This window comes from Pseudorasbora parva, chromosome 18 (assembly GCF_024679245.1).
Source record: "Pseudorasbora parva isolate DD20220531a chromosome 18, ASM2467924v1, whole genome shotgun sequence".
Lineage (NCBI taxonomy): Eukaryota > Metazoa > Chordata > Actinopteri > Cypriniformes > Gobionidae > Pseudorasbora > Pseudorasbora parva.
The window spans coordinates 44,168,807-44,196,629 of NC_090189.1; the positions used below are offsets into that span (position 1 = coordinate 44,168,807).

General features: G+C 39.5%; 1 protein-coding gene across 1 annotated transcript; it reads right to left on the minus strand.

Moving 5' to 3' along the window:
* Window positions 1-1,405: 1,405 nt before the first annotated feature.
* LOC137046764 (protein phosphatase 1 regulatory subunit 36) lies at window positions 1,406-21,426 on the minus strand. Its single transcript, XM_067424161.1, has 11 exons — window positions 21,304-21,426; window positions 19,544-19,629; window positions 19,373-19,465; window positions 19,213-19,301; window positions 19,056-19,125; window positions 16,882-16,980; window positions 16,328-16,456; window positions 13,823-13,865; window positions 13,540-13,715; window positions 4,975-5,163; window positions 1,406-4,054 (listed from the first exon to the last, which is right to left on the minus strand). The coding sequence occupies exons 1-11, from the start codon at window positions 21,343-21,345 to the stop codon at window positions 3,799-3,801; spliced, it is 1,272 nt and encodes a 423-aa protein (XP_067280262.1). The 5' UTR covers window positions 21,346-21,426; the 3' UTR covers window positions 1,406-3,798.
* Window positions 21,427-27,823: the final 6,397 nt, after the last annotated feature.

Here is a 27,823-nt window from a genome sequence, read left to right on the forward strand (position 1 = left end):
ACCACAACGCAACTCGAAAATTGTTTCATAGTTAAACAAAACCAATGAATTGCTTTGTAATTATACTTAAAACACACTCAAACATACATGTGCAAACAAACTCACCTACACAAGTCACACACAGATCGGCGGGCGGGCACACACACCTGACAGACTGCGAGGTCTCAATCGAGATGTTGGGCTGCTCAGTCTCCACGACAGGGGCTGAATCTGAAATCGACCCCCTATACCCTGAAATAGGGCATTATTTGAAGGGACGGCCATTTGTAGTGTTGTCCGACACCATAGGGACATGTTCAAGTGCAGTCATTCAGTCTCACGTTCCACCGCAATAACGAGTGTACAGCCGATTTACAACAGCTGTCCGACTTCACGCACTCGTCTTCATTCACTCCTTCAAGTTGTATTAGTGAACAAAAGTAGCGAAAGTAATTTGTGTCTTAAAAGTGAAAGTTTAAAGATTGAGGTTTCACTGAGCGTGCTCAAACTTTAATGCACAAACCAATCCCATGCATCATGACCAAAACATCCTGCCTCTCTTCCTCACGTTACCCTATCCCATCATCCTACACAGATATTTCCCTCTGCTGGATACATTAGGCATTACAGTTAATCTACTGCATATCAACAGTCTATCTATGATATCAACACAGGGAATAGTGATGTATGCGCGCACGCAGTGCGTGTGTGTTCGCGCCAATCTGTTCGCGCCTCATATGTGTGTGTGTGTGTGTGTGTGTGTGTTCGCGCCGATCTGTTGGGGTGTGTGTGAGTCTGTGTGAGCGAGGGAGTTTGTGTCCACATGTTTGGGTGCGTGAAGTCGGACAGCTGTTGTGTGTAAATCGGCTGTACACTCGTTATTGCGGTGCGCGTGAGACTGAATGACTGCACTCGAACATGTCCACTATGATGTCGGACAACACTACAAATGGCCGTCCCTTCAAATAATGCCCTATTTCAGGGTATAGGGGGTCGATTTCGGATTCAGCCCCTGTCGTGGAGACTGAGCAGCCCAACATCTCGATTGAGACACAACGCAGTCTCTCAAGTGTGTGTGCCCGCCCGCCGATCTGTTTGTGTAGGTGAGTTTGTTTGCACATGTATGTTTGAGTGTGTTTTAAGTACAATTACAAAGCAATTCATTGGTTTTGTTTAACTCTGAAACAATTTTCGAGTTGCGTTGTGGTAAAAATAGCTACGGGTAATGCCAGCTGATTGAGGAGTTCAACCACTCTACGTCATCAACCTAGAACACAAACAAAATGGCGCCGCCCATGGTCCAAATATAAAATCGATTTTTTAAATAACGTAGATCTTTCATGGGTTTTCTACTACATAATTCAGTAAGAGACATCATTTATGTTATATTAAGCCATACAAGTCTCAACACCAGGGGATCCCTTTAAACTTCTGAGGACAGACTCTCCTCCTTAGGCACAATGCATTGCAAACACAGGAAGTTTTGCTGTATTGCCACAAGCAACCACTGTTAGAGCAGCGAAGAAGAAATGAAAACGCGTTAGCAATATGTCTGATGTTTAGCAGTATTTCAGACTGGAAATTCGGCACTGAAATTTCAAAAATGTGATGATACCAGTATTTCTGTATAGCGACTCCCGAGTATATCCGGCAACGCAGCTGTTCAGTCGCTCCAGTGTTTATCTAAGAGCAGCGCTCCAGACTGAAGCCCAATATACACTAGTGTCTGGGGATATTAAACTGCTAAATACTATTTGAATATTACTCCTGCATCTCTACATGAGGACACGAACGCATGAACCATCACTTCATGAGAATTTACTGTTTCATTTGAGAAAACTTTCATATCATGAACACACTCAAAGCTCTTCACGGCAACCCATCAAAATAAAAGTTTGGTTTAACGTGAAGAAATTGACAGAATATATTAGGCTATACTGTTGTAGCCTACAGTAGATTTAGCTATGTCTCTATGTAATAATAATACGTCTCTACTACTAATAATAATCATGCCTAGATGGTTGATTATTTTCAATTGTTTTGTTTAGAGATTTATTTTCTGATTACAGTTTTTGCCCGTTGCTTGAACACATTTAGCAAAACTTTGCTCGTCGCGAATTCACAATTAATTCAAAACCCATAACCAAAATTACATATTACATAATCAATTAGTTAATAGTCATGTGCCCCAACAAGTAAAGTCATCACATAATGACACCTTTATAAATCATCAGCTAATGATTAATTAAAGCAGACGACTGAAGCTGAAGTGCATGGCTTTGACCTGTTGTGGTAATTAACACATTCATTTACATTATTAGTTAATATAATATGTTATTAAGGAATTAATACTCTATGACACATTTAACTAATAACTATTTAATGATTACTTAATCTATTAATGATGATGAATGTTCATTAGTTGCTGATGCAGTAATCATTAATAAATGTGTTAGTTCAGCATTAGTAATACATTAACTCATGATTATCTGTGCATTAGTTAAGCAGGAATTAATGCGTATTAGTGACCCTTATTGGAAAGTGTTACCAAAAAAAAATCCCTTTCAAACGTGCACAAGGCTACGTATTTTCGCTTAACAAAAATGTTCCCACGGCTACGTTTTTCTAATGAGACTCGGCTGCATAAAACATCCATAAAAAAGTGCCCTATGAGAGACAGCACACAAGACAGTAATAATCATACACACAATGGGCCTCATTCATGAAACTTTCATAAATATATGAGCACATTCGGAGTAATTTGCGCGTAAAATGGACCTTTACGAGATAAACAAACGTTTCGTATACCGCGGATTCATTAGTTAAACGAGTGTATATTAATGATTTCCAAAGCTCACGCTCATTCTTAATTAGCATAATCCCCGCCCATGAGTTACAACTGCAAATGACATGGCCAGGAGCGCTGTGGACTCTACTGGACTTCTTCCTCAGGTTTGGCTCCAGGATTTTGCATAAATGCTAAAGAGAGTAATTGGCCATATGAATAGCAATAAGTATTAAATGATTGTGTGTCCACCAAAGCATGTTTTAGCCAGATAATCACCAGTCTGAAAACGGCCAGCTGGTGGCGCTTGAGAGCTTTGCAAGGGCAGCGTTTTTTCCAGCTGAGATACTTTGCTAGCTATGATACAGAATATCCATTACAGTAATGTGATACTAGTACCTCATTTTGAAGAATATTACTGAATTTAGAAATGCAGTAAAAAAACAGTATTAACTTGTTTATTGTTGTTAAACTGTATTATTGTTGTTCAGTTGGTGTAAAAGTGTGATGATTGGTTGGTGTAGTTTTTGTCCCGCCCCTCCGCCACTGTGATTGGACGGCCTGGTAAAAAATGACCGTGCCGAGCGCTGCCTATTACCCAACGTTAAACAGTACAAACAAAACTAAACAATAAAGACGGGGCGAATCAACTCCTGAAGTATTACTATGGTAGGCCTGCCCTATAGTGCATCAAAATGTCATCAGTTTGCCTAAATTAGATCACAGACCGTTAAATGTTTTTCGCACCGTTTACTCGTGGTAGAGAGCGGGTGTAAATTTCTTTCGTACCAACTAAGATTTTGAAAATCCGAACATTTAAGTGAATTCAAAAATTTACGTCAGAGCGGCTTTACGAATGATTTACACACAGATAGGTTCTGCTCGTGTCTCATGAATGAGGCCTAATGTCCTGGGATGTTCATTTATATATCAGCTTGTCTAAATGAATGCAGGAAAGTCTGTTTAAGGGCTCTTCTATAGCCGTTGCTTTTGACGTTCTTTGTAGAATAAGTGGAGTCTCATCTGATCTGTATTTATTCTGTGTCGGAGGACATGGCTTCAGTGGTAGCTCTGGACACTAAGGCAGCTCGGCTGGAGCGGCTGCGTCCTTCTGCAGTTGTGGTCAGTGACCTTTGACCCCTGACAGAGGTTATCCTATTGGGTGTGTGTGGGTCAGGGTTCACCCCATCGCCACCATTACCCTCGTCTTCCTCCTCTTCACTCGGGCCATCCTGAGGCTTCAGGGTCATCCCGCTGAATTGGCTCAAAGGCTTTCCAAGAATGCCAAAGCTAAAGGCAAAAGACATTTGGTCAGAGCTGGACAGTAACTCATTTACTCGAGTCCTGTACTGAAGTTCACTTTTTGAGTCTCTGTGCTTTACTGGAGTATTATTTTTTCAGTAAACTTCTGACTTTAACTTCACTCCATCTGAAAGACAAATATCCTCCTCTTTACTCCACTACATTTCTATCAAGGTCCTCGAAGTGGAAAGTCGTTTCTGTCGCAGCTTTGAAAGTCAGTGATGATTTTTTTCTTCTTTAAAAGGTGTTTGGGTTTTTGCAGAAAGCCTTTCAGGAATCACTCTTGTAGAGTCTCGTGAAGTTCAATGATTTCACAGCATTTATTAAACACTGATTTATAGTTTAGAGCAAAATGGAAGAAGACGGATGTCCAAATGCTCATTTAGTGGAGGATTCACATAAACAAAGTTGATTCTGTCTTCAGTGAAGGTGAACAGTGTGAGAATATCAGATGTGTATCAGTGTATTGGATCCGTGCATTCGGCCTTAAAGTGACAGCAGCTTTATAAAGAGCTTTGTAACTTTTCTACAAGTATTTAAATGAGTTTAAGTTAGTCGTCTGCTAGTGTGTCAGATGGAGCGTCACTGACTGGCTTAAACCATGATGGCATAATGTGCATTTATACAACTATAATACAATAATGCGGCGACATAAAGAAGGACATTTACTTTTGATACTTAAGTACTTTTGAAAACAAATACTTCTGTACTTTTACTCCAGTAAAAATCAGTTTTTATAACTTTCACTTGTAATGGAGTAATATTTGACCAGTAGTACTTTTAATGAACTTTTAATGAAGTTGTGTAGTTTGTCCAGCTCTGCATTTGGTACAGTCAGGCATCAGAGACTATTAGAAACTAAATGATTAAAGCATATTTGACTATAGCATAATTCATAAAAGTCTTGCCTAAGAGACTTGAGCTGCTGTTTGAGCTCCTCCATCAGAGCCTCTGGGTCCCAGGAGGCAGTGGAGGGCAGTTGGCCCCATCTGATGTCCCTGAGCGGGGCATTCTCCAGCGGACTGGGCAGCAGAGAGACCATCAGGGGCGAACACTGGGTCAGGATCTTATTCCGGGCTGGACGCCGGGCCGACCTCCTGGTTAAAGGAGAGTGAGAGATGGCCAGTAAAGGCACACATGTTGATCAAGTTTCCTGCAATATCCTATTATATTAAAATATGCAAAAATAACATTTAATTTACATTTGTTTCACACATTTTTTAATCTTTTGTGATAAAAGGATTCAAATATTATTATTTTCTTTCCATGAATTAATTCTTGAGATTTTTTCAGGCTTCTTGAAAAATGTATTAAAAAAGAAAGATGACTTCCGGTTCGGCGAGCATGGGGTAGAGACGTGTTTATCCACCGCCCGCTTTTCTTTAAGTTATTGAACCTACCTAACTGCTTATTTTGATTTGAAACAACTTTGAGAGGTTTGCGCTATCAGCTTGTCCCGTTATGCCACCCAAATCTAATAAACTAGCTGAAAAAACAACGGAGTCGGAGGCGGTTGCCTCTGCGGCTATCAGTCGAGCCGACATAACAGCCTTGCTAGCCGAACACAGGACAGCTCTAGTTGCAGAATTGAAAGCAACCTTCTTTGATGAAGTAAATGGGAAACTTGATGGACTTCAGAAGGCGTCGGATAGCCATGATGAGCGCCTAACATCGTTGGAGGATAATGCCGAAAACTCTCCACCAACGCCTTGCCAAAGTGGAGGCTAACTGTGTGTCGCTACAAGCCTGTAATGAAAAGCTTAAAACTAAGCTAGCGGACATGGAGGGGAGAAACAGGCGGAATAACGTGCGCATTGTCGGTCTACCAGAGGGGATTGAAGGTCCTCAACCATCTAAGTTTTTTTCACTGCTGCTACAGGATGTTTTTGGGCAAGATACTTTCCCTTCCCCGCCAGAGTTAGATCGTGCACATCGCGGCCTGATCCCCAAGCCTGGTCCCGGGGAGAGGCCGCGGCCTGTTATCATTTGTTTTCACTGATATCAAAATAAAGATCTGCTGATCCGGGAGGCCAGGAAGAGAGGCGAATTGAAATACCGGGACCAGCCGTTCCGTATATATGAGGACTACACCCCCGAAGTGGTTGCCCAGAGAAAGGTGTACAAATCGGTGATGTTGGACCTATACAAGATGGGACTGAGGCCGTCGCTGTTGTACCCGGCGCGACTGCGCATCACCAAAACAGATGGTACCCGCTCCATGTTCGGCTCTGTGGATGAGGCTGAAAAGTTTGTGAAGGACTTCAAGACGGACTGAACATGATTTTTTGCACAGGGTGAAGTATGGGACGATATTAACTGTAAGAAGTCTTAACAGTTGTGCATCGTCCATTATGCTAACCATTATGTTAAAGTCTCTTTGTATGGTAGGTTCAATCTCCTTTTATTTGAATCTTTTTATTATGGGGTTCTGTGGAGTTTAGTTAGAATTAGTTTATGGAAGTTTTGCAATTGGATAGGGTAGGTGTGCTGTTTGTTCTGGCAGCTGGTGTCACCTGGGGGTTCAGGGTTTTTTTTGGGAGGGTTTTTGTGCATCGTTGTGAATGTCAACAGACCAAAATGATATTTTTTGAACTTTGTCTCAGGAATTTCAGCCAGAATATTATTATTACTACAATTTTTTTTTTTTTTTTACTTTATTTAAGTATGTGTAATGCAAGTTAGTAATGAAACTTTCTCATTTAAAAAAAAAATATATATATACATATTGCTCTTCAATGGCTTGCTCACTTGATATTATAACTTGGAATGTTAAAGGCCTTAACCACCCAGTCAAAAGGAAGAAGGCTCTCACACATTTGAAAAATATGGGGGCAGGAATAGCATTTATTCAAGAAACACATCTTAAATCCATCCATCCTTGGATACTGCCCGTTTGAAATGTGGATGGGTGGGGCAGCTTTTTCACTCAACCTTTCAGGGTAAAGCAAGAGGTGTTGCAATTTTGATAAACAAAAGTGTTTCCTTTACTCCTTCTTCAAGTCTGGCTGACCCCAATGGCAGATATGTCATAGTCACTGGTTCTCTTTATAAAATTAATGTTATATTAGCCAATATATATGCCCCAAACTGTGATGATCCACACTTTTTTGCACGGGTCCTTGGACAGATACCCTGCTTAAATTCACACATGCTCATCTTGGGAGGGGACTTTAATCTTTGTCTAGATCCCGGGATGGATAGGTCATCTGCTAGGCCTGGTTATACAGTATCTAAAGCCACTTCCTATTTACAGTCATTCCTCTCCACTTTTGGTATTTCAGATATTTGGCGTTTTTTGCACCCACAGGATAGACAACATTCTTTCTTCTCCAATGCTCATCAGTCCTATAGCAGAATTGATTATTTTTTTACAGATAACAAACTGACCACTAACATTCAGTCATGTGATTACCAACCCATCGTGATATCTGACCATGCACCTCTCTTATTAAAACTAAACATACCCTGGTGTTTTCCCTATAAGGCGGCTCTGGAGATTTAATTATCTTCTTTTAAGTGATGACACCTTTACAAAATTTATCTCTGACCAAATTTCATTGTTTCTAGAAATCAATTTGACACCAGATGTTCCTATTTCATCGGTTTGGGAAGCTCTTAAGGCTTACCTTAGAGGTCAGGTGATTTCCTTCATGGCTAAAAAAAAAAAAACGGGATTCTGTTTTTAAGCAAAAACAATTAGAAAGACAAATTGCTGATCTGGATAATAGAAACTCTCAGAATCCCTCTCAAGATCTGTATAAAGAGCGATTGAAGCTTGGTGCAGAATACGACTTACTTCACATTCTATAGAATTTTTATTGTTAAAAAACCGGAGTAACATATACGAGCATGGAGATAAGGTAGGCCAGTTTCTGGCAAGGCAATTGAAGGGTGCAAGAGCAAAGCAAACTATTAATGGTGTGACATTGGGGAATGATGAGATTGTTACTGACCAGCAGCAGATAAATGATGCTTTTCGGCACTATTACAGCAATCTGTATAGCTCTAATAATACCTGTAATCCTAATCTTCTTTCTGACTTCTTTAGGGGCCTGCATATACCAACTTTGTCTCTCGATGAGGTCTCGGCCTTGGATGCACCTATACAAGAGCAGGAGATCTTGGCAGCAATTAAATCTTTACAGTCTCGCAAGTCACCAGGCCCAGACGGTTTGCCGAATGAGTTTTATTTAACATTCTCTGACAAATTAACCCCCATTTTGGCTGCATTGTACACAGACTCTCTCAACAGAGGGGCTCTTCCGGACAGTCTAAACCAGGCTTGCATCACGTTGCTCCCAAAAAAGGATAAAAACCCCTTAGAATGCGGATCTTACAGGCCAATTTCACTTTTAAATAGTGACTATAAAATCTTGACCAAAGTCTTGGCCTGTCGTTTAGAGAGAGTTCTGCCTAACATTGTATCTCATGACCAAACAGGTTTTGTTAAAAATCGGCGTTCCTTTTTTAGTATTCGTCGTTTACTTAACATCATGTACACTCCTAGTGTAACTGAGTCTGAATGCCTTCTCTCTATGGATGCAGAGAAGGCATTCGATAGAGTGGAATGGGAATATCTTTTTGAAACTTTGTTTAGATTTGGGTTTGGCAGTTCCTTTTTATCATGGGTGAGGCTTTTGTACGCTTGCCCTTCAGCTATGGTGCTCACTAACAACACTTATTCAAAGCCATTCAGTCTACAACGTGGCACCCGTCAGGGTTGTCCCCTCAGTCCCCTCCTTTTTGTGTTAGCAATTGAGCCATTAGCCATAGCTATAAGAAATAATCAGTCTATTCACGGCATCTTGAGGTGGGGCATTGAACACAAATTGTCTCTTTATGCTGATGATCTCCTGCTGTTTGTCTCTAAGGCTGAAACGACTATTCCTCATATTATGGATCTTCTTATTAAATTTGGGGAGGTGTCAGGTTATAAACTAAATGTTCACAAGAGTGAATTACTCCCACTTAATCTAGCAGATTCTGTTTTAGCCAAAATTACCGTACCTTTTAAGATTACTAAGCATAGTTTTGTCTATCTTGGCATTACTGTTACAAAGGAAATTTGTGACCTTTTCAAAGAAAATTTCACTAAACTGCAATTGAAAATTCAACAGGAATTATCTAAATGGTCACCTCTTTTTCTTTCACTAGTCGGGAAAGTGAATGTGATCAAAATGTCTATATTACCTAGATACTTATATTTATTTCAGTCTTCCTGTGTACATCCCCAATGTTTATTTTAAAAAACTCGATTCTATAATTTCATCATTTATTTGGAATGGCAAAACACCACGTTTGCGTAAAGAACATCTACAGAAATCGAAAAAAGACGGCGGTTTGGCTCTTCCAAATTTTCGTTATTATTATTGGGCTGTCAATCTATGTTGTCTGTCATTTTGGGTGCACTACTCAGACAACAATGGGCCTGCATGGGTGGAGATGGAGAAGCTTTCTTCTGACTCCTTGTCGCTGCCGGCTGTAATTGGTGCATCAATTCCGTTATCTAAAAACCTGACAATTAGCAACCCTATTGTTCAAAATTCTATTAAAATATGTGTTCAGTTTCGAAAACATTTCGGTCTTTTAAGGATGAGTTTGTTAACTCCAATGGCATCTAACAATTTCTTTCCTACATCAATGCTGGATGCCGCGTTTCACGGGTGGCGGCGACAGGGTCTGATTCTTTTTAACGATTTATTTTTGGACAACCAATTTGCATCCTTTTAGCAGTTGTCTGATAAATATAATCTATCAGCTTCTAATTTTTTTAGATACTTACAGGTCCGGCACTTTATTTCAGGTTCCATCCCGGGGTTCCCTGACAAACCTCCTAACAACATGATGGATGATGTGATGATCTTTAACCCCACCAAAAAAAAAGGCTGTTTCCACAATTCTCGGTTTGATTTTACATTTAGACTCCCCATCTATGTCTGCTATTAAGAAGTCCTGGGAGCAAGATCTACAAATTAGCATCAGTAAATCAGATTGGGATGACGTTTTGAGGAAGATTCATTCATCCTCAATATGTACAAAACATTGTCTTATTCAGTTTAAAGTGGTTCATCGGGTGCATCTTCATAAATCGAAACTAGCTAAAATTTATCCTCAAATTGACCCTACCTGTGATCGGTGTAAGACAGCAGAGGCCACTCTAATACACATGTTCTGGTTCTGTCCTAAACTACAACAATTTTGGGAAGGTATCTGTGAAGCACTGACTTGTGTACTTGGAGTCAAAATAACACTGAATCCATTATTATTTCTTTTCGGGGTCAATACTGAGGGTTTAGCACTGCCTGCTGGGGGTCAAAGGCTCATTGTTTTTTCAACTTTGTTGGCTCGACGCTTGATTCTTCTGAATTGGAGGGATGCTGCCCCACCCACGGTGTCACATTGGATCAAAGATGTGTTGTTCCATCTAAAACTGGAGAGGATTAGATTTGTCTTGAGGGGCTCAGAAAAGAAATTTGATCAGGTTTGGAGGCCTTTCTTAAAAAATTTTGTTCAACCATCTACAAAAGTGCAAGAGTAACTTAGTTTTGTATAGTATATATTCTGGCTGACTTTATCATTGTGGGTCTGTCCTCTTTGTTAATTTTTTTTTTTTTTTTTTTTTTGAGTGTGTGTGATTGACAGTGGGCACGGGGGGGGGGGGGGGGGATGGGGTTGGGGGGGGAGCTGGGCTATTTTATAATTTTTTGTTTTGTTTTTTGTTTGTTTGTTTTTTGTTTTTTCTTTCGTTGGTGTATTATTTTGTTTTTGTAAGTTTAAATTGAAAAATTCAATAAAGATATTAAACACAAAAAAAAGAAAGATACATTAAATCATATAATACAAAATCATTAAATCAAACAATATTTTATTTAAAAAAAATATATTTTAAAATATTAAAAACTTAAAAAATATTATTTAATTAAATAAACTATATTGAATAAAATGAACTATAATTTTTCACCAGTTTTCAGTTTTTACAGTGTTTCCCAACCTTTTTTTTCGTCAGGGCACCCTTTGAAAATGTTCTTCATTTTCACAGATTCTATCACGGCTTTATGCTCACGGTTTCAGGACAGTTCGGTATTTGCTATGTCCAGGGAAAAATAACTACTCTCTAATTTTGTCGCAATATTATCCTGTTTGACACTGTGAAGCTGCTTTGACACAATCGTGATTGTAAAAGCGCTATATAAATAAAGTTGATTGATTGATTGATTGAAACAAAAATAAAGAAAATAAGAACAAATAACTTAAATACAAGCAGCAGCACATATAAATACTATTGAGCAAAGATACCAATAAAATAAAATATGCTTTGCATATATTGCAATATGTGCATATATTTTCAGATTTTTCAGGTGGGTCTAACATCAGTTTTCAGGTACACTGTAAAAAATGTTGGTTGGTTTTTGTTGGTTTTACTTAAAAAAGTAAGTAACCTGGTTGCCTTAAAATTTTGAAGGAAATTGGTTTAATAAATAGAAACTCAAAATATTATTGTATCTGAACCACATAAAAAATGTGATAAATCATGAAAATAGCACAATTTGGCTGCGTCAAACACACACAATTACCCAATATGCTGACAAAATCTTTTAATAATGTTTTAATAAAGGTTGTCGAATCTCAACTCAAAATTTTAATTTCAATGAACTCAAAATTTTAAGGCAACCAGGTAACGTTTTTTCTCAATAATGTTTTGCAGTGTAGAGAAATTGAATAAAGTAATCAAATTTAAAATATCTGCATATTTAACTGTTTAAATTAAAGATTAATCCTTAAAACTTACTAAAATTGAGGTAAACTTAGAAAAGCTATTCAATCAAGAGCAGTGAGTGATCTTTAGTTTGACATTAAACAGACAGCAGTAAAGGTTACTGCCCCTTTAAGACCTAAAGCGATATTGTGTTAAAGCCGAGTTCACACTGCCCGATTTTAGCCCCGATTTTGACTCGCCGACATGTTTTGCGAAATCGTCGACAAATGCCCGAGATCATCGGCAAATCGGTGCTCGTGCACGCGAGTGACAATCACGCAGTGTGAATAATCAAAGACACGATCAGAGAGAATTGCAGACGAGTCGCCGACGCCCGCGAGATATTTGGCAGCTAAATATCTGGACCTGCCTGCGATTAAAACTCCTGCTGTGTGAAATGAGTTCTGACTTAAAATTACATCGGCGATGACCGACAGCCAATGAGACCGTGAGATACAGGGCAGCAGGAGGTTCAGGGAGGAGTTATAGAGCAGAATATCAGTATTTTAATAGATATATTTACAATTCTATCAAACAGAAACAAAGCCCAAACATCTGCACATCCAGCCACAGCAGCAGCACATTACACAATTGTTTATTTACCTCAAACTCTTATTGCAGAACACAATCCTGGCTCCCTCTGTCTCTCCAACAATTTCCTCCGCCATAATCTTTTTTCTTTTTCTCCACAAATCAGCACACAGACAATCTAGAGCAAACTTTGTGCAGTTTATCAGTTTTGATAACAGTTCCAAGTCTCGCGGGAGAACTCGTCTGACGCTCGTGTGATTTCGCCTAGTTTACCTGTCACATCACACGTGTGTTTGGTTGGGAATGTTGGGAAGCGTAGTTTGCGCACCGGAGAGAGCGAGTTGTCAGCGATTGTTCCTCTTGTTCAGTCATGCAGTGTGAAACCTGTTCTGATCCATCGTGCAGTGTGAACACAGCAGTGACCCCACGGGTTTGAAAATCGTGCAGTCTGAAGGCTTAGGGCATATACAGACTGTCTGCTTGGATACTCATCTAGATGGACATGTTGACATACTTTTTGTGTGAGTTTGTCCGTTTAAGTGCAAGACTTGAAAGAGAACTCAATATTTGTGCGCAGTGAGACGAGTGAGCGCTTTCGGATGATGCATAGAGAAATATTCTCACAGCGCACGTGAGTTCTCATTCGCGTCTTCTGACTCTACACGCAGGTGATTACGGCTAAATGGCTGCTCATATGCTGATCACCGGACCTGTATCCATTGATAGAAACATACATAAAGCATTATTTTCAAGTTATAACCCATATTAAAGATGCGCCATCAGATGTGAGATGAATCGCGGGGCAAGTGCGTGCCGGCACCTTTTACACGGCACCCCCGCTCACGGCAGACACGGTTGGGAAACGCTGAGCTATTACCTAGCCTGGCGTGGTCATCCTCAGCTCGAGTCAGAATATGAGTCTGATGCTCATTGGGCTGTGATTATGGGGCGTTTCAACCCAACCAGGAAAGACCTCGATTGGACAGACCAACAACCAATCAGAGCAGCGGAGCGACGCATAACGTTAGTTGTTGCCAAGTCTGCAGTTTTCCCTCTGGTTGTTTTCCATGTCCGTGGGACGAAGCGACCTCAATTATGGGATATATAGACCCAGGAATGCAAATTTTAGCAGGCCTAGCGAATGCAAATGTTGTGGGCGGGGCTGAGAATCCAGGCTAGTTATTACCTGTTATTGAGAGCTGTCCGTCGCGGCTCAGCCTCCTCAGACTGATCGTCCGGATCATTCAGGGCGGAGTTAAAGCTGTCCGAGCGGAACAAGCGGCCAATCTCCACCCGGATGCGCTTCAGGCCCCGCCTCTCGAAGGTCACCCATACAGCATAGCTGCAAAAGCTGTAGAAACACTGAGGCACAGAACACACACTCATGTCACGAAACGCCTGGAACATCAAATACAAATACAGGAACGTTTTGGTTTGACTTCTGGAGGAATCCCATGTTTAGCACAAACCTCGCCGAGCTGAATGTCACTGTGAGTGGACGACACCTTGAACCTGTGGACAGAAACCAGGCTCAGTTTCCTCAAACATGCTCTGATTCTTCAGATTGCTCAAGCCGGGCTCACACTACAGGAGTTTAAGGCCCATTTATTCCAGATTTTCCCCTTGTTGAGGTTTAATGGAGGACCTCCATTGGTTCGGATGTTCAGATCAGATTATCAGCTGATGTGAGGCGTTGCACCTCCTGATCTGCTCTCACAAATCAGGACCGCCCGACCATATCAAACGTGATATTTAGGATTTTAAACCGGGATGATCACATCTTTCATAATGTGTAACGTGATTGAAAACGCTTTTGGCTTTTTTGTGTCCGTTGAGCAGCGGAGATGGGAAGTGTGGAAGAGTTGTAACAACACGACTGCTTGTATAACGTGCTTCGAAAACACGACCCTACGGACTACGGCTGCGCAATATATCGAAATTATCGAAATATCGCATCACAATGGTACACAACATCTGAATAATTTTAATAGGCTACTACAACATTGGGAAAAGTGTATGTTTTAGGGTTACGCATATAGCAGAGAATAGACTGAGCTCACGACTGTTACTGATGGCACTTGCTTGACGTTAAAAACATTATTAAACATTAATAACTTGCGAAAAACAACTCCTTGCATTCTCACGCTGTCTGACACCACAGGAGGACAGTACTGAAGCACTTTTACTTTCCAAGTAATCGTCGAGTATATATGAACTTTATCAGTGTTCTTCTTTTGGGAAAATTTTACTTAACAACATCCCAAAACATAATGTTGTACGTTTTACTGCAATACATTTCATATTGAATATAATTTAATAATAAATTACATTAAAAATCCAGTACTGTATACTGCATACTTAAGTAAAAGTAATTCAAAGTTTTACTTGAGTAAGTTTTACAAGTAAAAAAGTGCTAAATTTCTAATGTAATTAAGTATTAAAGGCAAGAAGACAACAACTTTTATTTATGAAATGTAGTGCAGTAAAAAGTGTGACATAATATATTATGCTTTGGAATGAAGTGAAGTAAAAGTTTTCCAAAGAAAAGCTTAAAAATGTAAGTGAGTAGAGAGTAAAAATACTCCACTACTGTCTGTCTCTGTCTCACACACACACACACGCACGCACGCACGCACACACACACACACACACACACACACACTCTCTCTCTCTCTCTCTCTCTCTCTCTCTCTCTCTCTCTCTCTCTCTCTCTCTCTCTCTCTCTCTCTCTCTCTCTCTCTCTCTCTGAAAGCGTGTGATTTCCCCAGTTGCGTTTCGTGTCCTGTTACACACTCAAACTGTCAAACACACACACAGTTATGTCTTGATGAGTGTTCATGTAAACCTTGTCGGTTATTCCTGAAGTGAAGGATATCAGTTTGGGGAAGAAGCCGGATGTGTGTCGGATCCGGACATTAGCTCTTAAAGTGACAGACAGCTAATACAGTAAACCTGCCGCTGTCTGTCAAACAGCAGAAGAACAAGAGAAAATCACTGAAGAACCTTTATCATGTATCGGTGTATATTTAACTCATATGAAGACTACTGTTTTTAGTTCTTATTTTTAATTACAAATATAAATTAAAATAACAAAAAAATGTGTCCACCTCTAGTTCTGGAGTCTTTGTTTATCTGTATGTTCTTATTGTTCAGATTTAGGTTGATATGACTATATATTACCAAGTCAAGCAAAGAGTTTTTTTTGTTTGTTAATGTTGATGTTAAATGATATTGTCAGAGTAGTGACATTAGTTTTTGCTAAAACGCTGCTGCTCACTTTCAGAACTTGTAGCGACGCTTTCTTTTCCCAGAGAGAATGCGAAACACATAAATAATATCATTCTCATTAAAATAATTGTTTTAATGTAATTTAAATACATTTTACACACTAATAGCCATATCGTATCGCTACAGAGACCTGCACAGGACTTGCAGTAAAAAACTAGTAGGCTAAATTGTGCGCACGATTTACTATATCGTTATCTCGATTTATAAATAGTGCACAAGTTTTACTAATTAATTCCCTCGATTTGCTAAATCGTGCACACTATTTACCTTTTTTTTTCTTGCATGTCATGTGCGGAGCTCCGTAAATCGCATATTGAATATCGCATTATTTAACACGGTATTGCATTTTTCTTCATATCGCACAGCCCTAATACGGACAAAGAGAAGCGCTGAGGAGAACCCGCCGTGGTGTTGGAGTGTAGAAAGCTGCTCGCAAATGTAATGCCGAGGCATCAATGACCATCTGCTACGAACATATTCACAACACGTGAGGTGCTCGTGGCATGAATATCTTAATATCTTGTAGTGTGTGATCCGCAAAAATCTTAATATCTTGTAGTGTTTCACATTTGAGAGAAAAACATCTGTAAAGATTCTCCTAATGCGAGTGATGCCACCAGATTTGATAATGTGTTGGGATTTAAAACTGGTGTAGTGAGGCCGGCTTCAGCCGGATCTGACCTGACCTATCACAGGCCATGAGGCGCGGTAGAGCCGGAGCTTCTCCCAGCAGGAGCCGCGAATACGAGAGGCCGAGCTGCTGTAGAGCCAGATCCAGCCGCTCTAACGCCCGCCTCTCGCTGACACTGTCCTCTCTGAAACACACACACACACGTTTGTTTTTGTGACATATGGGGACATTCCATGTGCGTAATGGTTTTTATACTGTACAAACTGTATTTTCTATCCCCTTACACTGCCCCTAAACCTACCCATCACACACACACACACACACCCACACACACACACACACCCACACACACACACACACACACACACCCACACACACACACTGCCCCTTAACCTACCCATCACAGGAAACATTTTGCATTTTTACTTTCTAAAAAAAAACTCATCCTGGATGATTTGTAAGCCTTTTGAAAGTGGGGACCACTGGTTGGTCCCTACAATGTAATATAAACAAGTGCACACATATACACACACACACACACACACACACACACACAGCTTTATTGTGCTTCTATAATAATCTCACGCTCTTCATAAGCCTCAGACTCACCCCATGAGGGACTTTGGTCTTTTCTGCACAGCTCTCTTCTCAAAGAAGCAGGAGAAGTAGAGCAGGAGATCGGCAAGAAACACATCCAGCTCTTTGCTCCTGCGGATATTAAAGAAAGTGTGTGTAAGACTGTGGCCAAAACTGGTACTGCAATCCCTTTCAGATGACTGTAGAGCGGTGTCTCCCCCTCCCCCTGACTCGAGGTTGCCAGATTGGCTGCAGGATCAGCAGAAACGTTTGTAGATCTGCAGCGGTGCTAACTAGAGCAGATCTGGCAACCCAGATTCGAAACACAACTGAGTTCATGATTGGTCGATATGTGGAGGGCGGAGCTTCAGGCCAAAACACATCATGACATCATCAACATCAGTTGAGGGCGGCAAAAACAACTTTATAATGACAATATCCTGGCCGGACTACTGCTGGCAGTGATATAAGTATTTGAAATTAACATGATTTATTAATGTCTAGAGACATATCAGGGACATTTTATATTACATACATTTCTTACACACAGTTCCTTTAAGAGGTTTGGAGCCTCAGATCTGCACTAAAAAGCAGCTTTTACTACTGAAGTTCAGTGAAAGGATCAGAATGAAAATGTCCTGATAGTTTCCTCACCTCATCCCAGATGTTCATGTGTTTCTGTCTTCAGTGGAAAAGAAATGAAGTTTTTTGAGGAAATCATTCCAGGATTGTTCTCCTCATAATGGCCTTCAATGGGAACCAGCGGCTGAAGGTCCAAACCAATGAGGAAGAGCTTCAGAGACTCTGATGATCCAGAGGAAGAGAGTCTGATCCACACAAACCATCACACATTTACTGCATGATTACGTAAAACGTATCACAGACCAGCACAAGACAAACATTTGAGGTTAAAAAGTATATACATTTTAATTATTAGTGCAGTAGATGTGTGCTGGTTTGTGTGGATCAGACTCTATTCCTCTGGATCATCAGAGTCTCTGAAGCTCTTCCTCATTGGTTTGGACCTTCAGCCGCTGGTTCCCATTGAAGGCCATTATGAGGAGAGAAATCCTGGAGTGAACCAATCCTTTAACTGTCACCACAGGTGGGACGCTTGCCGCTCTTTTTTTAAGGCCTTTTTTTTCATATTCTATATTTGAGTAATCATCATAAATTAGGGACTATTCGTAAGCTTACGAACTCAAAACTCATCCCGTGAAAATCGTTTTGAAATTGGACCTTGCGTTACCATGGGAACGATACTCGAATTTCTTCTAGCAGGCTCCTCCCCCTAGTGGGCGAGGTCATGTTTCATATTACAACATTTATTGGCCTTGTACAGGAAAACGCATCAAAAAACAATCAATGGAATGTTAATGACACCCGGTGGCGATTTTAGGTACAGCGCCAAAACAACATTTTTGTGATATCAACTTCAAATTTGGAACACAAGTTGGTTAGACATATGGCTTTGATTTTATAGCAATTTTAGAGTTAAATATAAATTGAATAGCAATTTTGACAGTTAAGGGTTTAAGGGTATCTAAGAAGTGAATATATTAGACAAAAAGAGGAGACATGAGTAAATATTAAAGGAGTAGTTTTCACAAAAATTTAAATTCGGTCAACATTGAATAAGGATTAGCTCAACTTAAAGGGTTAGTTCACCCCAAACTGAAATGTCTGTCATTAACTCCTCTCCCTAATGTCGCTCCACACCCGTCAGACCTCCGCTCATCTTCACACACAGTTTAAGATATTTTATATTTAGTCCGAGAGCGTATGCAAGTGTATGCACACTATACTGTCCATGTCCAGAAAGGGAATAAAAACATCATCACAGTAGTCCATATGAGACATCAGTGGGTTAATTAGAGTCTCTTGAAGCATCCAAAATACATTTGGGTCCAAAAATAACAAAAACTACGACTTTATTCAGCATTGGCTTCTCTTCCGCGTTTGTGTTCAATCCTCAAATAAAGATTCAAACGGTTATGAGTCAGTGAATCGATTCATGATTCGGATCGCCAATGTCTCGTGATTTCAGCAGTTTGACACGCGATCCGAATCATGAATCAATTCACTGATTCATAACCGTTTGAACCTTTACATACATTTCATTTTTGGGTGAACTAACCCTTTAAGAGTAAAGAATATAGAAATGCAAAGCCATCCTCAAATAGTATTAAATAAAAGTGGGAGCGTACTTCAGTAGTGTTAAGAAGCGGCGTGGGACAGGATATCCCTCATTCTCCTGCAGCAAACACAGAGCTGCCACTGTAACACAACACACACACACACACACACACACACACATCAGATCAGGCGTTCTAACGCATGGCTAATGATTGCTCATAGACCCACATTTAACCTCCTGGAGTGTGACGTGTGTGTTCTGTGAGCGTCGGACTGAGCTCTCGAAGGCGGCCAGGTGAGCCGGAGTCGCAGTATTCCTGGGAAAGAGCAAACCTGTGAGTTAATCAGCCATGAAGCCGGAGTTATGAGCCGATGTCAGAAACCGTACTTCTGCCACTTCTCCAGATGCCGTCTGATCTGCTCTTGGTAAGCAGAGGGCTGGGGGTCTCTCTTGTCTTTCACCTCTTCTTGGGCTTCACAACTGCACACAGATGAAATATGAATTAGTGAGTTTGCTTGTGCAATTTTTCCTCCATAAAATAAACCATCAGTTAATGACCTGGTGAAGTCCAGGCCTGGTGTCTCGGCGCTCCAGCGATCAGTGGCCATCTTTACCAGAGCAGAGTCTGGAAAACATCCGCTTGTCTGGACAAAAAATAAATATATAGGATTTGTGTGGGTTGTAAATATAATTTATTCTGAAGCACACTGCAAAAATGCTCTTCTTACTTTAGTATTTTTGTCTTGTTTCTAGTCAAAATATCTAAAAATTCTTACATTAAGAAACATTTACTAGACAAGCAAAAGTAATTGTCTTTTTTGGGAAAAATAACTCAAAATGAAGAGAGTTTTTGATTAAAATTAGATCAATAATCTGCCAATGGGGTGAGGAAAATAATCTTAATTCAAACAGAAAACAAGATTATTTTTCTCACCCCATTGGCAGATTATTTATCTTATTTTAAGCAAAAACTCTCTTCATTTTGATATTTTCCCCCAAAACAAGAGAATATTTTGACTTGTCTAGTAAATACTTCTTAATGTAAGAATTTTTAGATATTTTGACTAGAAACAAGACAAAAATACTGAGTAAGAAGAGCATTTTTTGCAGTGCATCAGTGTTGACATATTTAAATCTGCATTTTTTTTGTTTAATTACATTTTCCAACAAAACATACGTAACATATGTAAAATACAAATACAAATACAAAAAAAAAAAACATTGCACAAGGTAAAATATTACATTTTGTAATTACTTTTTTTCAATATGAGAGATGTTTTAATACAATTATTTCTAGTAATTGAGTTCAGTGAGTCATACAATTTGTTAAGCTCTTTAGATAAAAACTTAAAAGCAGGTGTGATAGACATTACTTTAACTTTATGTATAAGAAACTTCCCAAGAAGAATAATTAACTTTAATGCGTTATCAGTTATATCAGATCCAGTATTACAGTCCAAGAATAGGATCATAGACTCTTATATTTGAATTATTTTGTAAAATGTATCAAAAACCAACATAGATACCTGCTTCCATTCTTCTGAATATTTACAATTACAAAATAAATGTATGATAGTTTCAGATTACAGAAGAGCGTTGTGGTGAGAGGTCTTCTTTAAACCTGGTGAGAAACTCAGTACATGGATAATACCTGTGCAGTATTTTAAAATTAATTTCCTTTACCTTAATTGGGAATAAAATCTGATTACTTACTAACCAACTTTTCTCAATTGAAGCTAAAGATTGTTTCCATTTAAGAATAGCTTTTGAGTAACAACTGATATCTCAAGTTATATATATATATATATATATATATATATATATATATATATATATATATATATATATATATATATATATATATATATATATATATATATGATATTTCATTCTGGATCCCTGGTAAACCACCAGTAGGTGACGTTTCTCCTCGTGAGGCTGTGAGAGCCTCAACCGTCAGTAGACCTATCTATAGTTACATTTTTGTTATTTTTATTACAATTTAAGAAAATAATTGAATATAATTAAGAAACAAGGCCTTATTCCATCTTGAGCTAAAACTAATGTAGCAACTAATTACATTTTGCCATAATAATAATAATAATAATAATATGATGTATCATCGTCTAAACTCATATCTAAATATGTTGCATATTCATCTTTGACTGAGCAAATAGATTAGATTCAAACGTTTGTCATTAACTGTGTTATGGCTTTAAGTAGATTAATTTAAGAGCTGAACAGAGTAAAGTTTCCTTTCGTTAGGTCTGCGATGGGTTTATACAGCAGTCTAAGAGTCACCTGACACGGATTCCTACCGTTTTCTCGGTTATTCCTCCATAATAATAACTCATAATCATCCGCTGTAAAAGAGGAAATCCAGCACCGTAAACACCGGGACCGGGAGCGTTCACGGTATCCTAGCGACAGACCACAGGCTGCCGTGCGCGCGCGCCGTCATCTGGGAAGCCACGCCCATCACCTACAAATACTACTCGTTTTTACACTTACTATTATTTTATCATTATTATTGGCAGAACAAAACATACAACAGTATACAGAAATGTACAGAAAAAAAAGAGAAATTGTACAGAACATGGGAAATGCCCAGTCTAAACTCCAAACACCAGCTGCACCCCTTGTCAAAAAAATCCCAAAGGATTGCAAGAGGAAAACTGTGGAGCATTCCATTCAGTACTTCTGGAGCCGTTCCTACGGGACTCCATTAGATGTGTTTTATAGGATGTTATGTCTTGTCCAATATTTTCATTCCGATTGTTTCTGTGGGAATAGATTTATAAGATTACATTATGATCTCTCTCTCTCTCTCTCTCTCTCTCTCTCTCTCTCTCTCTCTCTCTCTCTCTCTCTCTCTCTCTCTCACACACACACACACACACACACACACGCACATACTAGCTCGCGCACGCACGCACGCGCGCACACACGCACATACTAGCACGTGCATGCGCGCGCGCACACACACACACACACACACACACATTAAAAAGTTATTTATTAATCAGTAATTTATTTTTTATCAAAAAACCTAGCTGGAGACTACCCCCCTTCGCGTGCACGCGCGCAGTGTCGTACTGAAGTTAGATGGCAGTTACAACACGAAAAGATCAGTCCACACAATGAATTGCTTTTCAACCCTAATCATGACCGAGATCTGTTCTAATAACGCATCGATAGTGTTTCCCCCGTTTTTTGTCTGTCAGCTTAGAGGCAAAGAATGGTTTAATTTTAAAATAAAGTGTTAAGCTTTTCTGCATCACTGCCACTAGATGGTAGCAAACACCTGGTCAGCGGTTGAATTTGACACTAAAGTGTTATGCTTTACACAATACATTATTTTGTAATGATAAAAAAGAAGCCATAGTTTCTTGCAATGTTAGTGGAAAATAATATTATCACATTATATGTTCCAAGACAGAACCTAATAATGGGTAATGGGCCTTTTAAACCGGTAGAGGGCTATCATTTAGGCGGGCACATTGCCTGGATCTCTCTCCCCCCCCCCATTTCTTCTGTCTGGACACCCAAAGAGTTCCTAAAATGGGTCTGATACACGTAAGGATTTACGGGACATATGAGGACACTTCAGCCCAAACCCCAAAGGAGGCTGCATCACCCGTCTCTCATCCCGATCTGTGCCATCCTCACCTGCAATCATCTTGTGAAAAGCAGTATACAAATAAATGTAAATGAAATAATTGTGCTATAGTGTTTCTGTGCAGTGTGTTAATCTTTTATTACCCCCCCCCCCTTTTTCATCCCTTCAAGTGATAAGATGAGCTTGTGTTATGAGTATAGCCTATACATTATCTGTAATCATGTAAATGAATTAATAAACAAATCTGTTTAACTGGGACTTTTTCCTTTTCATTTGTGATTTTGTAGTTTGTATTCAACTTGATTTTGTTATTTAGTGCAATTTATAATTTGCTGAATAGTAATTTAATATTAGTGTCTAGAACGTGTATAATAGGTTGTCTATAGTGTAGGCTACCAATATAAAAAGCTAAATTAAATGAACTGTAATATAGGTACAGTCAGAGATGGGCACATACGGGCGATTCTTCAATTGGAGGTATTGTGCCATCTTACATTTTGATGAATGAAATTTAGTTGAATTTTAGAATTATGCCAAGACAATGTTCACATGCTCTGATGTAAAGATATAATAATGGCCTCGACTGAGCTTACATATAGCCATTCTGGTTCTGTAAATAATGTAACAAAAAATGTATAATTCTGTACGTCTGGTCTGAGCTAGTTTATTCATGAAGACAGTTCATTTCTTTTTGTTCTGGAGATTATGCGTCCTGCCGCATATAGTGGCATTGTGACCTACAGAACAGGTGGTGGGTATCCTCTGGGACTACCCGAGGATCAGAAGTCCAATCTCTGAAAAAAGGCAGCTATATGACATTAAAGGTGACTATACAACTATGTGATTACTAAATATATTTATGTACTGTAGAATGTCATGTCATATTTATACTTGATGCTTAAATTAGTAGTTATTATATTGCTATTGAATCATTCAGATGGTCAGCTGTATTATAGAAGGTTCAAAGGTCCCGTCCGTGAACTGAGTGTGAAGGTTGTCTGCGGTGCAGAGGATGCAAACCAATGTTTTATGGAGTTTCATGCTAGCAGCATTGGTGCTCAGTATGGACAGAAAAACCCAACGATGCCCTATCCAAAAGGTTTTACTGGCCAGGGATGACCGTGGATATTGACAAATGGGTAATAAAGCCATTGAAAGTTTTTAACTAAAGTCCATTTCAGTCAAATCTTTCTTCTCGTTTGATGTTAACTGATGACATCTTTTTTAAACAGGTGGCTGAATGTGGCATGTCAGGCCACCAAAGCATCTATCAAAGAAGAAGTCAAAACGACACCTATACGGGTAAGCAATCAATCAGTCGTCAGTCTCTCATGCACTCAGTTAGTCAGTTTAATATCTCTAAATCCAGTTTTTGGTTTATAATAATTCCTACATTCAGTGGCGGAGCCAGGATTTTTTTATAGGGGTGGCCGGGTAGGGGCCAGCAACCAAACATAAAAATTAGTTTGACTATTACATAAAATGTTCATTGTATTAACTCATATTTTTAATTTAATTACTCTCAATTTTAAGGCAACCAGGTAACTTATTTTTCAAATAATTTTTACAGTGGACATAATTATAACATTCCTTCCTTTCTTTTCTTTTCTTCCTCTGCACAATGTTATTTATAAACAACAGCCAGGGGGTCGGAATTAGGCACAACATTAAGCATCGAATCAGAACAAGCGAAATACAACATAATGTTTATTAAACATGATCATCATAGGGCGCCCCCTCAGCCACACGTTTAATTACTTATCAACCTGATTATTAGATTGAATTGATGGTGATTATTGATTATTAGTTCAGGCGTTAGGTCAGGCAAGTGCTCATCTTGCGCGTTCATCAAAAATGAGGCGTCTAAACCCGCGGATGCACAGGGACGGAAAAAGAAAAAGGAAGAAAGGAAGAAAATCGAAAGAAAGCCATAGGTTAGTTTTCTTATCTCAGCCAATAAGTTGTCAAGCAAAATAAATGTACTTAGTATTATCAATATTATTAACTAATATTAATTTTATTAATATTATTAATCACTAAGCTGTCACTTGCTAGTTTTCTACGTATTACTACGTATTGCAAACATAACTTCACTGACAATAATCTACAATAACCTACATGGATGTCATTTTAATATCAAAAGTCCAGTTCGTTATAAATATGGATAACATATGCATGCTAGTTATGAAAAGTACAAATGCTCTCTACATGGGCGTCAGAAGCAAATAAAAAGTGGGGCCTCTGTTTTTTTTGTGTGTTTTTTTTTTACTGGAGTAACAATAGATGCCATATTATTTAGATTAAATTGCACGAGAGCTCATTTATGACGTTAAATGTAATCTGACTCCTAATCTGAGTCTGCTGTGAGACTCACGGGGTGACTCGATAGTAGTCTTTCATCCCCATGAGACAAAAATACATTTTCTGTCTTTTCTCAGTCTAGAAGGCACCAAATTCAAAAATAATTTCACATTTCTACTACACTGATAACCCAGTTTAAATACAGATTCATCTTCCCAGTGCTGAAGTACCCCTTTAAATTGCAGGTAAAGAAACTAAAGTTCAAGAAATTCTCACGCTGAAACAGATTGTGGATCAAATCAAGTCCGAGGACTGGTTTGTCACAATAGACTTAAAGGACACATGCTTCCATGTCTCTATCCTTCCTCAACACAGGAGGTTCCTCAGGTTTGCTTTCGGGGGCAAAGCTCACCAGTATCAGGTTTTTCCATTCAGCCTCTAGCCTTATTTCCCCGCATGTTCACGAAGAGCGTGGATGCAGCTGGCTCCTCTGAGACTCCAGGGCATCCGTGTCCTGAACTATAGAGACAATGGACGACTCAAACTAGCGGTTCAGCATCGAGGTGCTGTTCTCGCTCACATTAAAGTGTCGGGGTTGAGGCTAAATGCCAACAAAGTGTTTTATCTCCAATACAGAGTACCACATTTTTAGGCGTAGTTTGGGATTCGATGACCGCTCAGGTAGAAGCGATTCTCATGGCCATAAATAAGGTAAAGCTAGGCCAGTCACTTACTGTGAAACAGTTTCAGAGACTGTTAGGTCTGATGGCAGCAGCGTCCAACGTGATAACTTTTGGCCTGCTGTACATGAGACCCTTGCAGTGGTGGCTCAGGACCAAGGGGTTCTCCCCGACGGGAAATCCTTTTTGCATGATCAAGGTCATGTGGCGATGCCTTCGTGCCTTGGTTATGTGGAAGAACCCTTGGTCTCTGTCCTAAGGACCGGTGCCACCCCTGAGGGGGTGGAGCTCTTTTGGCTTATCCAGCCCCTCTGGGGTTAGAGGCCGAGGCTGTATGCCTTTCCCCTGGTGGTGCTGCTGTTAGTAGAAATGTAGTAGAAATGTGAAATTATTTTTTAATTTGGTGCCTTCTAGACTGAGAAAAGACTGAGAAAATGTATTTTTGTCTCATGGGGAAGAAAGACAACAATTCCCAGAATGCTTCGCTGCCCTGTAAGGCCATTCCCTACTGGATTACTGAATCACTGATCACTGTCCCACCACGACCGCGATCATCTTCATAAAAGCAGTTCAGTTAGAGAACAGAGACTACAATTAAAAACTGAACGTGTGTTCAATATGTGATTGAGCCGCCGAGGGAGTCTCAGTCACAGCTCAAACGCTGCAGGAGTCACATTGACAGTCAGGGATGAGCTTGTGATGAGAGCTGAGGTAAACGCGACGGCACTCGCGGGATAGATTCACAGCGCATGTTCAGTCAAGCTTAACTTTCATAGGAATTAGTTTGAGAAGTTGAAAGACTTACTTTGCTCTGCTGGCCGCACTGTTTAAACATGAATGCCTGAGGCTTCAGCTCTGAGTGCGATCTCCATCCCCACGCATGAGTTGAAAACATGAGGAAATGGCTCCCTCTGCTGGCTGGAGTCTTTAGCCTCTGGCCAACAATTCCTCCGATGGCGCAAATTGACAATATTTGTGTCATGGGAGGAATTTTTCCAGAAATAAAATGCATAAATCTCTTGTCTCAGGGGGATATGAGGGGGGAAAGCACAATCATTTGAATATACTCCAGGGTTTCTACTGATACAAAGCCATATGCTAATCGCTGAAGTAACCCTTTAATCCTCGCGGAGAAGTGTCCTCTGTATCGAACGTGATTGAATGTGCACAGTGGCGAGCTGCCCATCGGACCTGTTTCCACTTTGAACTGTGCTTTATGATCAATATCTGGTAGGAGAGTTCCAATTTTCTTGTTTTTTTGGACACAAAAGACTTTTATCCAACAAACTCATTTGACATTTTTGCTTCAAAAAGGAGAAATTATCGTGAACGGATCAAAATAGTCCAATGACTCTGTGAACTGATTTATTTGATTCACAAACTTTGTTCAACTGAGTCGTTCGATCCACAAACGTTGTTCAACTGAGTCATTTGATTCGCAAACTTTGTTCAATTTAATCATTTAATGCATTTGTGAATTTTTCCAACTCATATTTTTGTATGACTTCTGAATTTGAAGAGAAAGTGATTTATTTCAAGGTATTCTGAATCACATTCAGTGTTTTGAATCAAATGTAATGTTTATTTCTTTTGAGATACTGAATCTAATATCTTGCTGAGGGTTACATTAATGTGAAATACTTTACTTGAAGTGAAAGAAAGACACATTGCTGTTGTATTGATCATTTTCTTCATTTTTATATTTTGTGAAGAATGTGAAACATTGAATTGAATCTGTCAAGTTGTTAAATTCTTGAACCTATAACAAACAACACAAGAGATGTTTAAGTATTTGATTCTCAATTTTACAGATGTATTGCTTATACTTGTGATATATTTAATTGAAACCAACTAGGAAACAGACAATTTTCATATTAATACACATTTCTGAATCAAAACTGAACTTCGCCGACCATTACTCACCTGCTGCTTGATTTCCTCTCTCCAGTAGTCGTCCCTTTCTTCTGATACGTATTGGCCCATACTGAATATCATCATTACTAGGTGTAGTGCATCAGTTACTTTGCATGCTACATGCTACACTTTGACTCCAGGGTGTCGAGTGCTTGTGACATAGTGTGTGCTAAGATTTCACACAGACAGGCACATGGTATTATGGCGGCGTTGGTATTGAGTTCCAGCAGCGTTTCGACGAAGCGCAGGTTCCCTTTAAAGGGACCGTTTAAGGTTACGTATGTAACCATGGTTCCCTGAGAGGGAACGAGACGCTGCGTTGCT